This window comes from Phaseolus vulgaris, chromosome 5 (genome assembly GCF_051622355.1).
Source record: "Phaseolus vulgaris cultivar YP4 chromosome 5, ASM5162235v1, whole genome shotgun sequence".
NCBI lineage: Eukaryota > Viridiplantae > Streptophyta > Magnoliopsida > Fabales > Fabaceae > Phaseolus > Phaseolus vulgaris.
In genome coordinates, this window is record NC_143502.1 from 31,058,741 (window position 1) to 31,072,014 (window position 13,274).

Below are 13,274 nucleotides of genomic sequence, written 5' to 3' on the forward strand. Positions count from 1 at the left end.
AACCACCTTTTAGAGCAATTGAAGTAGTTAGATGAGTCGCTTATTTGATTTCTAGAGTATTATTTTATCACTTTCCTTTTAAATGATTAAAAGTAAAACAAATTACTTGGAGTAATTTTAGAAATATTTTTGCCAACCTCTTCAACATTTAAACATTTCAAATTATTCTCTATACTAAATTAAAGAAAATTAAATATTTAATAAATTAAGTAAATAGGTTAGTCATGAAATCTAAGAATTATGGAAAATGGAAATGAAAAAAATTAATGATAATAATAATAGTTTATTGATATTATTACTGTAACGTGGTGCGAAGGAAAAAACGCGTCGAAGTAAAACAAAGGAACTGAAAGAGAAAAATAAAGAAAGAAAGGAAAAAGAAGAGAAGAGAAGAGAAAAGAAAAGAAAAAAAAGGGTTTCGCAGAAGACAATCCCCACAATTCAGGCGAACCTTGTTTCCATTTGGAGAACCTAAATTTCAATCCTTTTTCTCTTCCCCGTAAGAAAATTCAAAATTTCAATTCCGCAAATCGAAAATTCCCTCCTTGCTTTGCCCTTTGTCTCTCTTTTTGTGTAGCGTCATAATCGATCAGTTGAAAGCTAAGAAGAGAGTGAGTTGGAGAAGGTTTGGTTAGGATCCATCGATGGCGGGGTACAAGGCCGATGACGAGTACGATTACCTTTTCAAGCTGGTTCTGATCGGCGATTCCGGCGTGGGGAAGTCCAACCTCCTCTCGCGCTTCACGCGGAACGAGTTCAATTTGGAGTCCAAGTCCACCATAGGGGTTGAGTTCGCCACCAAGAGTTTGAATATCGATGCCAAGGTCATCAAGGCTCAGATTTGGGACACCGCTGGCCAGGAAAGGTCTCTTCCCTTTTCAATTCAATTACTCTTTCTACCAACTTCGATCTGTCATTCTCATTGTTTGCTGCTGCTGTTGTTATTTCTTATTACTGTTTTCTAGTATTCGGATTCTGATGTCGGATACCGCTTCGATTCACTGTTTTAATTGTTTCATTTAGTCGATTCATTTCGATAACGTTGTGGTGAAGGATTGGGGTTTTGTTGCTCTGGTACGGCGTTTGTGGATTTGTGTGCTTTGAGTTTGTTTATGGAATTGGAATTAGGGATTTTTTTTTTGTGAGTGTGCTCAAAATGCATAGACGACATCGTGAATCGTTGGTTACTGGTTTGAAAGACATGCAAAAGCGCGTCCTAACATCGATTGATTTATGGGTTTGAGGAGATACTTTGCTGGGCCGTTTGTTTCTTTGAAATGTCATTTGGTGGTATTGTTAGGAAAGTGCTGATTTCTTCTTATAGCCCTTGTTGATTTGGTAATGTGAAGTACGATAAGTTCTTAGGATTTTTTATTTTTTATTTTCTGTTCCTTTTTTTAGTATTAGGCCACTTGTGCAATCAGAGTAAGTTTGGAGTACTGATAATGCTTCAATTGACAAAAAGAATATTAGATTGGTTGTGGTAACAGGTTATTTTCCAATTGACCATTTGAACTGCTTGATTACATCATAAAATGTTTAATTTGTGTTGCTCTGGCACCTCCTATATTGATTTGTATAATTCAAAATTTTGTTTATACTTGAGAGTGTGTACATGTGTTTGTATATATTTCAGTCGAAGTCCTTAATCCCAAATGGTGGTGTGGAGTGAGTGACTGACCTCAAAATACTATTGCAGGATAGTGGGATGACTGCTATTTCTTAAAATACACTGCATAAATTATGCTGCACTCACACTCGTACTGAGAATAATAATAAAAATATAAAATTAAAGACATTCATATTAGTGATCAACTGTCAGCATTTGATAACTAGCCACCACTATGTCTGAAACAGAAAGGCTGAAATTGTAATGAGCTGGCCAGTTCAGTTTTGAGCATGCTGTAAACTGGGTAGCAAAAGATGTCTGTCACTGGAAACTGGCCAGAGATAATGTGTGCGGCCAAAATTGTTTCCAGAGAGAACTGGACTTATTTAGTGATAATGAGGCTAAGGTTCCAGATTTTTCAGTGCACAAATGATGAGGGTGGGAGGGGGAAAAGGGTTTATGTTCTTGGTTAAATGATGGGGTGGTGATGAGAGGGGAAAGACCTTCTGACATACTTTCTGGCTTTATGCCACAGCCACTCAATGATGATGGTCTTTCATGGGAACATTTCCTCAAGTTTTGGTTAATAGAAAGACCAGACTGATTGGTTCAGCTTAAAATTGGTGAACGGTTAGGTGTCTAGTGCAAAACCGTCTAGAAAATAACTACATAAACTGGACAAAGAAAAGAACTAGACGTACAATTAGGTGAAGTGGTTAACACCAGTTTAAATTTATTTATTTTTCATTTTCCCATTTAAGTAAAACTATTTGTTAATGCCCACATATGAGAGAATTGTTTGCCCCCATGTTAGCAATATGTTGTAAGCTTGGATTTTCTACTTGATATCTTATGTGAAAACTTGCTATATACCCCTCATAGCCTTAAAGATTGATTTAATTTTATAAATATCGAAGCATAATATGTTCTTCTCTGGTCATCATAAATTTTGAAGAAGCATACTTCTATATTGATAATTAGAGTACGCAAGTCTACTTTTAACTTCATGTAAGTGCTCTGCTTAAAATGATTTTAATATCTAAGGATCTGTTAGGTAAAACTAGCTCATAAGCTAGTTGGATAAACGTTTAACTTATAACTTCCGAACTGATAAACTAATTTCTTGACTTAAAAGTGTTCGGTACAACTAGATGATAAGCTATTTGGTAAATGTAAAATGACATAAAAGTAAGTCTTACTATATGAATAAAATTATGTAATTATAATTTTAGATTTTAAAAAAATAATTAAATTTTTATTAAAAAGTTTAGTGCTTTTATTTATTTTTAAAAAGTTGTGTATGTTTTTTTTTTATTTAGACAAGTCATGTTATTTAAACTAGTTGATTTAATGAGTATTAATCAAATTTATTTTTTATTTCTAAATTTAAACTACTGCTATGCTATTATATCGAGTTTCTCTTCTACAGTTTTTTATTGTGTAATTTTCACAATGCATTATGCAGTGAAACATTAGTTATTTCAATTTGTAATGATAAATCTTTTTTTATTTAATTTAAACTACATACAAAATAAAAGAAAGTAACCCAATAAATACTATAAATAGTGCAATATTTAAAATAAATATTCAATATCTTAAAAGAGAAATTGATCCTCTTGAAAAAGATGTTTATAGTGTGAATACGAGAGGAAGTAAAAAAGTTATAAGAAATAGTGATGAAAGAAAATTAAATATGCTACAAGCTATAAGGTAGAAGTTAATTGAAGTAGTTTATGACTTACAAGCTACAAGTTCCTAAAATAAGATATTTTTATGTACCTTACTAAATATTTTTGTGTTGGTCAAACTAGCTTATAAACTATTCAAATAAGCTAATAGCTTGCTTATTGATCTTATCAAACACATTTTTAAATTGTGAAAGTGAGTAGCTTGTTATACAATGTACTTCTGTGAGGTATTACACTTTGCATTGTTTAGACTGACCCTTAAGGAACTTCTAATATCATATTTTTTTTTTGAAGATCAAGTTGCTTAACAAAATAGAAAGTTATGTAATAAATAAATTACCATAACATGAAGTTGCTATTATCTTAATGCTTTCACTGCCTTTTTAATTTTTCTCTTAATTTATTTTTATATATGTGCAAGCATCTAGAACCTGAACATTTGACCATGGAATATATGTCATTTTTTCTTCAAATTCCCTTATTTGGACAGCAGTTCAATTTGGCTATGAATATACATAGGCATCTTGCAAACCTCGTCCTTAATAATCTATGTGCGTCTTGATTAACTTTTTATATGAATACGATAGTAGGGTGCAGCTGATTACTTGTTTCACGCGCTTTGTTTGTTATCCTAAAAATATCTATATATAATTATAATTTATAATACAATAAGGGACATTTGGAAGAACTTATTTGGGCATATAAAAGTGGCTTTTGACCTTTCTACAATTTTGTTTTTAAAAAGGTTCTTGCTAAGCAGTGCCCAAATTTAAAGGGAGAACGTTTTTATTGAAAATCATATAGGAACGCATTAAAAAATTATAAGGGAGGACATCTTTACACATCTCAATAAAACCTTTTTCCTTTTAAGTCCTTAAACAGTGTCCTCACTTTTCCTTTTTAATTCCTTCATGGAAAAGTCTATCAGATAAGATCAAGTAGATATATATATATTTTATTTTATTTTTTGATCGGCATCAATATGGAGAATAGAATTCAGTATGATGAGGCTGCTGCTGAATCTAGTTGATTTGAATTGCATCAAAGAGGAGGTTCCTATTTCTTAATTCACATGAATTCCTGCTACCCCTAAAATCAGTTATTTATTACTTAGTGTTGGAGATTGGAGATCCCACTAGAAATGAGAATATTTCATTGTATATAAGTGGGGAATGCAAACCTCACTCTTTAAACCGGTTTTATGAGGTTGAGTTAGGCTTAATGTTTACTTTTTAATACTTAGAAAATGAAATGAAGTAAAGGACATTAGTATAAGTAAGCAGATTGCAAGACTCCAATTTTGATTGGAAAAAAACAGTACCACTATTACTCAAGATGCTGCACCCAAGTTTTATAAGCTGAACTAGACCTAGAATTGTGTTTCAATGTAGTTAATAGAGATCTCTGTTGCTGTGGCAGTCATTAAATCCACTTACTTGACTTTTGTGTTGCTATACTAGGTACCGTGCCATTACTAGTGCTTACTACCGAGGAGCTGTTGGTGCCTTACTTGTCTATGATGTCACACGCCGTGCCACATTTGAGAATGCTGCAAGATGGTTGAAAGAGTTGAGAGATCACACAGACCCCAACATTGTGGTCATGCTTATTGGAAATAAGTCAGATCTTCGACACCTTGTTGCTGTTCCAACAGAAGATGGGAAATCTTTTGCAGAGAGGGAATCTCTGTACTTCATGGAGACTTCTGCTTTAGAAGCAACCAATGTTGAAAATGCATTTACTGAGGTTCTTTCTCAGATTTACCGCATAGTGAGCAGGCGAGCAGTTGAGGCTGGCGACAACGGCAGTTCTTCCACTGTCCCGTCTAAAGGACAGACTATAAACGTAAAAGACGATTCCTCAGTTTTGAAGAAAATTGGATGCTGCTCGAACTAGATGCTTCACCTATGGCAGTTGGTTTTTATGGCCTGTTTCATCTTGTAAATGCCTACACTGGAATCGTGATATCGTGTAGAATAAGGCTAGTCTTGCATATTATTTTGAACAGTGTTTACAATTTACAACCATCAACCATACGCAGGATTTATGTTTCGTAAAACGATCATTCTAAAACGTGTTTGAAACAAATAGGTCTACACCCAAGTTCATCATATAGTTTTAAGTTTTATGTGCAGGATCTTGATATTTGCTATTCTCTAATTATGATGCAGCTGGTGGCAGTTCGAACATCTATTTTAGAATTGAAGTTAAGGTATGGAGCCCTTGTGTTTGGTTTCGTTGAAGTTTTCTAATTATGATCAGGGTTGAAGTTATTTTTTATTGCTTAATATAAACATTGGAATTAAAAAAATGTTTCTAAAATTACTATATTGGCAATATTTTTTATTTGAATTCGACTTACTATAATTTTCTTTTTCTTATTTTCTTCCTTCGGTACTGTCGTCTTCTGTAGTTTTTATAGAAAATGAGAAAATTATTACCACAATTTGAGCTTTGAAAGCCATCCATTTTAAGCATCAAATGTAGGTTTTTTAAACACAATAATAAGCTTGAGTTGTTTCTGAAAAATGTAACTGATAAATTAATTTGAACATTTTATCCATGTAGAACTTAAATTTCCTTATGAATAATTATTTGATGTCAACATAGAAATACTTAATTTATGTAATTTTAAGAGAATTTATAAATTAGTACAGAGAAGTCGAGCAAAGAAAGTTATAATAAGTTGATTTGTTTCAGTTTATTAAATTGTTAAATTAGTATACAAATAAGTCCATAACAAGGTATGTTCCTGTTGTTTAGTTTAGACGATGGAGGCATCAAAGATTTGTAGTCGTTATGGACCGTGAAAGCAAATGTTCAAGATATACAAAGAATAACTTCCTATGGAGGAAATGCATAGAATATTGACTACAGATTTGGCTAAGAAGCTAGTAATTTCCAAATTACCATAAGCGGTTCATGGAAAGGCCTCTCCAAAATATAGCTTTTACTTCCATTCCTTCAAAATACTCTACGAAATGGTAATTATAAACTTTTGCATGTAAAAGATATAACCAACAATAATTTTAATTCAACCTTTTAAGTTTTTAACAACATCCATCGAAAATTGATCAAAATCTTTATTACATGTAAAATAAACGAACAGGAATTTCTCATAGAATTTTTCCAATAGTATTATATAAAAAAAATTGTGAATATTTGTATCTATACTTCTATTTAATTTAAATATGAGAGTGACTATTTTACTCCTTGAAATCTTAATTCAACGTATTACAATAAAGAAATTCTAGATGTGTTTATGGATAAGGTCCTTATTTGTTTTTCCAGAGAGAATCTGGGAACAATGATGGTGGATTTTCACTAATGAGCTGCAAGTGGATTCTAATCGGTACAGAAGAAAAAACGACACTGGAGCAATTCTTCAAAAGAAGATAACCTGCTGTAATTAATTGTTTATTGTTCAAATGTACAACGCAAGGAAAAAAAAACGAAATCCATGAATCGTAAATTAATTTATTTAATTATTTCTTTACGTTTCCAATTTTTTAATAGCGCACGATTTTCAGGCCGCGAATATAATATGTCACTACGTTATCCTGTGATGCCGCCGCACCGGATCGCGCTGCTCCTCGGAATATTCCTCCGCCGGAAAACCACCGAGCACTCCGGCAACTCGTCGAGATCGGCGAAGAGCAACTCGTCCTCCTCTCTCATCGGCATCGCCACGTCATCCACCTCGCCGCAGATCGGGATCTCGAGGACGCCGGTGGACGCAACGTCATCGAACCACCGGAAGTGGTGGTGGCTGAGCAGAACCGCCGCGTCGCCGGCAAGTTCAAAATCGGTGTGAGTAGCAAATACGACCATTTCCTCCTCCGGCGGAAACCTGGAGGCGGACTCGGGCGGCGAGGAAGCGGCGGAAACGGCGAAGGAATTGGATTTGGGGAGAGGGATGGAGTGGTTGTGGTCGTTGGCGTAGGTAACTATGAGCTTTGTGGGGTCCACACGGCTTCGCTCCACTTGCTTCCTTGCGGGACACCCCTTTGAACTGCTGCATCGGTAGTATCCCCTGCGTTTTCAGATTCAAATTTATTATTTTTAATTATTAATTGCTTAATTAATTCAACATTATTGTGAATGAAAAGAAAATATTTAATACAAAATTTAAGAGAGAGAAGAGTGATGTGGACTGGGATGATAATCCACAAAAACCAGCGAAAACGGGTCTTTCATAAATTTTGCGCTATCTGAAGCGCGTGATTCTCAATCCCAATTCCTTAATCCCTCGTTAAAAATAATCCACTACCTAATTTAAGTCATTACTTAAAACCAAATCTCTAATCAGGAATCCCCTTAGCAAACTTTGTAATTATTTGTGCGTTACCAACTATGAAGAGTAAAGACATATATTAAATCATATGATTCAAAATAATAAATAATTTTATTATTTTTCAATAAATGTACCGATTTTTATTTAGTTGGAAGTTATCCTAACTGATCAACACAATGTTGCATGAAAAAAAACGTGCATGCTCTTATCAAACTCTAGTTCATAAAACACAGTTATAAAACGAAATGGGATAAGCTGAAAACAAGAAGAAAAAAAATGTTCAATTTCACAAACAAAAAGATCAAACATAGAAAATGACGGCTTCCGACTCCTGATTTTTATATTCCATAATTATTGTGGCGTGAAGGCAACGCGGTTCGTAGGTCGCGTGTGCGCTCTCAACAACCAGACTACCACCACAACCCCGATCCGCATTTTAGCACAGCCGCCTTCAGCCGGTTTTTCACGGCGGCGGCGGCAACGCACTTCCAGGTCTAGAAAAGAACTTTGAATTATTTGATTCAGTTATAAATTGGTTCCTGTTCGGAAAGATATTTAGCATTCTTGAGTCCTATTATTACCATATCCTTCAAACTGAAGCTAATTAGCATGTGATTTATTTTGCTAAAAAATGATGGTTAAGTAAAACAATTAAGGTAAATGAATTAATGTATGCCCGCCCGCAAAGGTGGTATATATATATTAGAGCATACCTTGGGTAAGGGGAGCCTTTGATGGGCTTTTGGCCGTATTTCCTCCAGGCCCATGAATCGGACGGTGGATACGTCTCTCCTTTGCTCTTAGATCCATCCACGTCACCGATCGGTACCGTCACCACCCTTTTCTTCATCTCCCTCCTACGTATGGTGCCATGAACGTAAACCTTTCAACATTTAACTTCCCAATTCCCATGAAAAAAAGAAAGAGAAAAACAAAACCTTTTCTTAGGTGACGGTGCTTCTGCTTTAGTGTCATCACAGGAAGAGGGAGAAGCAGGCCCAGCTTCTGAGGTGGGCTCGGGCTCGGGCTCATCTGGGTTAGCGACATGTATCGGTTTGTTGAATCTACGGTGGTACATGATGGGTTTGGAGTGAAACTAAATCTGGGTGGTGGATGTATGTATAATTTTGTATGTTGTAGAAATAGTGGATTGGTGAGTGGGGATTGGGTTGAGAAGAGAAGAAGGGTGAGAGTGAGAGAGAAGGGGTTGGGGTTGGTGTTTAATATCAGCCGCCATGGTGACAGATTGGCAGCAGTGTAGTTTATTGTGGACGTGCAAGCAAATACCCAATTAATAAAACACTACTACATGGGAAGGCTTTTATCTCATGAGGTTAGGTTCATGGTACACTATGTTTTCGATTCATTCATTGGTTGTTCTGTCATCGCCCTATTAGTCTATGTTTCAAAGTGTATAGTGTATTACTATTGGCTAGGGTTAGTAAAATATGTATATAATGCTTCATATTTTCAAATTTTGTAGGTTGTGTTTGGTGACAGGGCATCAAGGTTCAGATTGAGAGAATAACTAATTCCATAATTCCAAAATATGTGCATGGAGACTTTCTGGGTTGTTGGCTGCTATTAAACTATAACAAACAAGTGAAATTTCTGAGATTTTTAGTGTGAAAGCAATAAATTAGTGTTGGCTTGTTTAAGAGATTTTAAATGGAAATTGGACTGAATTTCTTTCTAATTGGATTAATTGATGTTCGCTGTTTTTTTTTTGTATGTTTTTAAGATTTGAGACGAATTCTCGAATCTATACCATCTTTTGAATCGAATATGCTTGTTAATTTCTAAGTTAGTTAGAATTGTTTTTGTAGTTTTGAATATTTTGTGAAGATTAGGGACCAGATCAAAGGTCACGATCACGTGATGGTATGTGATTTTACAATGATTTTTAGAATTTATTTACAACGGAAGTAGTTATGGTTGATATTTTAACAAGGAAACCATTCTTGTCAGTAATTTTAAAAAAGAAAATTATGTACGAGTGTTGTAGAATTTATTCTGTTTATATGTTTTTTACTTATGTATTAGAATATGAGATTGATTTTTATTTTTAGTTTAAATTTTAGCTGAGTATTTTTAATGAAAAAATTATTGAGATGAATTTTTACTTGTATTTTATTTTAACATATATTATAATATTACAATATTTATGTCAGTGATAAATTAATATAAAAAATTTGACAATAAACCAAATTTAGGTCAAAATAAAAAAAATACCTACACTACAAGAAAAACATTAAATAGAAATCAATTTTAGATAAAAAAAATGTTGCTATAGTAATTAAATTAGAGATAATTTTATAAACTAAAAAAGATGATTTCTAAATTAGTTTCTATTATTGTTAAATGGTTTATAAATTGGTATCTAATTAACAACCAAGGTTTTAACTACCAATTATTTAGTTTCTTAATTTGGTAGCAAAAACCTTGGTTGCTAAATAGATATCAATTTAGAAACCATTTAACAATAATAGAAACCAATTTAGAAACCAAAATATTTTTAGTCTCTAAAATGGTCTCTAATTTAGTCCAGCAACTAATTATTTTTTGTTACTAAAAATTAGTTTTTATTTCATGATTTTCTTGTAGAGATATTTAACTCATCATAAAATAATAGTAAGAATAATAGTAATTTTATATTACTATACTTAGTGAGAAGATAATAGTAGATTAAATGATAGTGATAACTTAAAATAAATTAAATTTGATAAAAAAAATATGACTATCTTTGTGATTGAATTTTATTATTTTATTTTTAATTAAACTTATTAAATAAATTTATTTTGTTCATTGTTGTCAATTTTTTTTAATATTTATATTTTAACTCCTCATGACATGTTCCTAAATAAATTATATTTAATCATAATATTTTCCAAACTCAACATAATAAACTTGCTTTAAATTCAAAGATGATAATAAGTTGTTGTATGTTACGGTATAAATTATTTATTTACTATTTTTTACAGGTTAATAACTTTTTTTTTATTTTCTTACAATAGAAAAACATATATAAGACACTCGTCAATAAAGTTTGTTGGACGGAGTTTGCTCCAATTAAAACATATTTTACCGTTTAATGTTCTTAGATAAAAAAAAATTGACTCATTAAAATCATTTTCGTTATAGAGTCATATATTGGATTATAAAATTAAGACTTAGGTCATAAAAAAAATTCTCTTAAAAAGTATACTAGCAATCTAATAAAACATTGATAAAAAGTGTCTTACATGATCCTTATCATGAAGTAAAAATTACAAGAAGATTTTAAAAATTATAGTGAAACTCACAAAAATTAAATTAAAATATTATATGATGACTCGTGTAACGAAAATGTCGTAAGAGAAAAAGTTGGCAAGACAAATAATTATTATTACATGATTGGGTAAAAAATTATACTTATTTGTTTCATCCATGTTTTTATGGTTTTCTCTTTAAAATCTAACTAAACAAAAAATAGAGTTATTTGAGAAGCTTGGTTCTTTATTTATCTTCATTTACTTTATTGTTCATTATCTTTGTTATTTTTTTTCTCTTAATTTTTCTTCTTCATCAATTTTTTACTAAAGAAGTTTTAAAATATTAGATATATATTAACTAAAAAGTATAATTCATTTCTCTTTTCTTATATTTGTAGAACGAAATGAGAACTAGAAAAAAATACATTACTGATAAAAAAAACTACAAAAAGTACATTAAAAAAAATAAAACTTGTAAGCTTAAAACATAGTTAAATAAACATACTTAAATGAATTTGTCCCTATTCAAATCAATCTTTAGTTAGAAGTTTTCGTAACTAGAATAGTGTTTCTAAGAAAAAGGCATCTCAAACCCTCATTCAAAAGTTGAACAAATGATTTGAAGTTTGAAAACTCTTTTAACATAACTTAACACCTTTTTTATATTTTTAAAAATCATTAAACAAAATTTAATTTCAAAAAATAAAATATATTTAATTATTATATTTTTTAAGTTACATACTATTTTATAAATTAAAAAAAATTTATTAATATTTAAAGTAATTTTTAATATTAATAAAATTTATAAACTAATTTTTAAATTGATATCTAATATTAACTATTAGTTATTTTAGATTTTAAATTAATCTTTATATTAATTAATTTAAAATTTAAATTAGTTAGTAGTTGAAACCTTCATAATTAATATTAAATATAAATTTAAAAATTAGTTGATATATTTATATTAATAATAAAAATTATTTTAAACAATAATATTTTTTTTAATTTATAAAATGATATCTAATTTTAATATAATAATTAATTATTTTTTATATTTAAAATTAATTTTTGTTTAATAATTTTTTTGTATGATATGATTAGATTTTCCATTAATACAAAAGATAAAAGATTAACATACAAAAGATTGACATGTTGCTACATTTTATACACACTCTTATAATAACACAATTAACTTATATGTTATTATTATTGTTAAACTTTTATGACTCGACTTAACTTAAAGTTTTAACGAATACATTTACCATCTTATTTTGGAATTATTTTACTAGCATTTGAATGATTGAATTGTGTTGTATGACTTAATGATTTATTTATTAAAAGTGATTTATATATATATATATATATATATATATATATAATTAATTGGATCGATCATTTAATCAAATAAAAAATTAGTTTAATATTTAATGATTTAATCAGAACCGAGTAAATTGTAATAAATTTATTTTAATAATTAAAAATATATAAAATAGTATCATAATTTTAAAATATTAAAAAGAAAAAAGTAAACATAAAAATGCATAGGTTGTTATATAAAAAAGTTAAATAAAATATGTATTATAACTCAATTGAAGTTTTGATAATAAATATGTTTAATAATAATAACAAGTTTATAAGTAGAATAAAACTGATATTTTAGTTTATAAGAAAAAATTTAAAATAGTAGTTTATTACTCTTTTAACCTGAATCTTTTTCATCAATTTTATCGGTTCCACTGATTTTGGTTTTCATTGACTTATACTACAACCCATTCAGATAAATAATATTGAAAACTTTTACGACGAGTAAGTTTTTGAATTTTACTACATCATTCATTCGTTGCTTGTTATATGTCTTTTAAGATTATTTTACAAAAATCAATAAACACAATAAGTTTTATTTATTACAAAAAAAAATTATTGTTCAGTCTTTTTTTTATCTTCTATTTTTACTATAAAAAGTACAATAAATTTCTATTTATATATTCTGTTTCATAATAATAGTGTTCTTAATTCAAAGCAAGTTTGTAGAGTTTTAAAGCAACCAAAATTAATATTAGTTTCACTCAGCCCCATGAAAAGTATAATTTTTTTTTTCTGGTATTATAGTTCATATATGTTTAAATAAACTGTGTGCTTAACTCTTGTTTTGTAATGAGGTCATGCTAAAAACAAAACCTAATTAAGAAAAGTGGAAAATCACGCTTCAAATGTTTAGTGAAAGAGGTGTTCACATTGATAATTTCAATTATCATACATTTTGTGGGACAAAAACCTAAATCAATATTAAAACAAAACTGTAATTGATGTTTTGTCACTTAGGGAAATAAATGTCGGTTTTTGGTCTACAGACTTCCACTGAAAATAGGGTAATTAGGTTTAAAAGCAAAAGAATTATTATAAAGCAATGATAAATGATAGTGTTATTACGT

At 30.3% G+C, this 13,274-nt stretch overlaps 2 protein-coding genes and 1 long non-coding RNA gene across 3 annotated transcripts; 2 read left to right on the forward strand and 1 right to left on the reverse strand.

The window, feature by feature from the left end:
- The first annotated feature begins 312 nt into the window (after positions 1–312).
- LOC137835381 (ras-related protein Rab11D) lies at positions 313–5,385 on the forward strand. The gene is made up of 2 exons (XM_068643860.2): positions 313–865; positions 4,758–5,385. The coding sequence occupies exons 1-2, from the start codon at positions 645–647 to the stop codon at positions 5,191–5,193; spliced, it is 657 nt and encodes a 218-aa protein (XP_068499961.1). The 5' UTR covers positions 313–644; the 3' UTR covers positions 5,194–5,385.
- A 1,293-nt stretch (positions 5,386–6,678) lies between these two features.
- Positions 6,679–8,976, reverse strand: LOC137835379 (putative WRKY transcription factor 69). The gene is made up of 3 exons (XM_068643859.1): positions 8,530–8,976; positions 8,305–8,448; positions 6,679–7,330 (listed from the first exon to the last, which is right to left on the reverse strand). The coding sequence occupies exons 1-3, from the start codon at positions 8,667–8,669 to the stop codon at positions 6,853–6,855; spliced, it is 762 nt and encodes a 253-aa protein (XP_068499960.1). The 5' UTR covers positions 8,670–8,976; the 3' UTR covers positions 6,679–6,852.
- Positions 7,844–9,541, forward strand: LOC137835380 (uncharacterized). Its single transcript, XR_016521193.1, has 2 exons — positions 7,844–8,083; positions 9,075–9,541. It is a non-coding gene; the product is annotated as an uncharacterized LOC137835380 (long non-coding RNA).
- Positions 9,542–13,274: the final 3,733 nt, after the last annotated feature.

Coding starts and splice junctions, on each gene's coding strand:
- LOC137835379 (XM_068643859.1), bottom strand. CDS start 8,669: ATGTACCACCGTAGATTCAACAAACCGATACATGTCGCTAACCCAGAT. Junction 8,449..8,529: donor GCACCGTCACCTAAGAAAAG/GTTTTGTTTTTC, acceptor CACCATACGTAG/GAGGGAGATGAAGAAAAGGG. Junction 7,331..8,304: donor AAAGGCTCCCCTTACCCAAG/GTATGCTCTAAT, acceptor CTGAAAACGCAG/GGGATACTACCGATGCAGCA.
- LOC137835381 (XM_068643860.2), top strand. CDS start 645: ATGGCGGGGTACAAGGCCGATGACGAGTACGATTACCTTTTCAAGCTG. Junction 866..4,757: donor GACACCGCTGGCCAGGAAAG/GTCTCTTCCCTT, acceptor TTGCTATACTAG/GTACCGTGCCATTACTAGTG.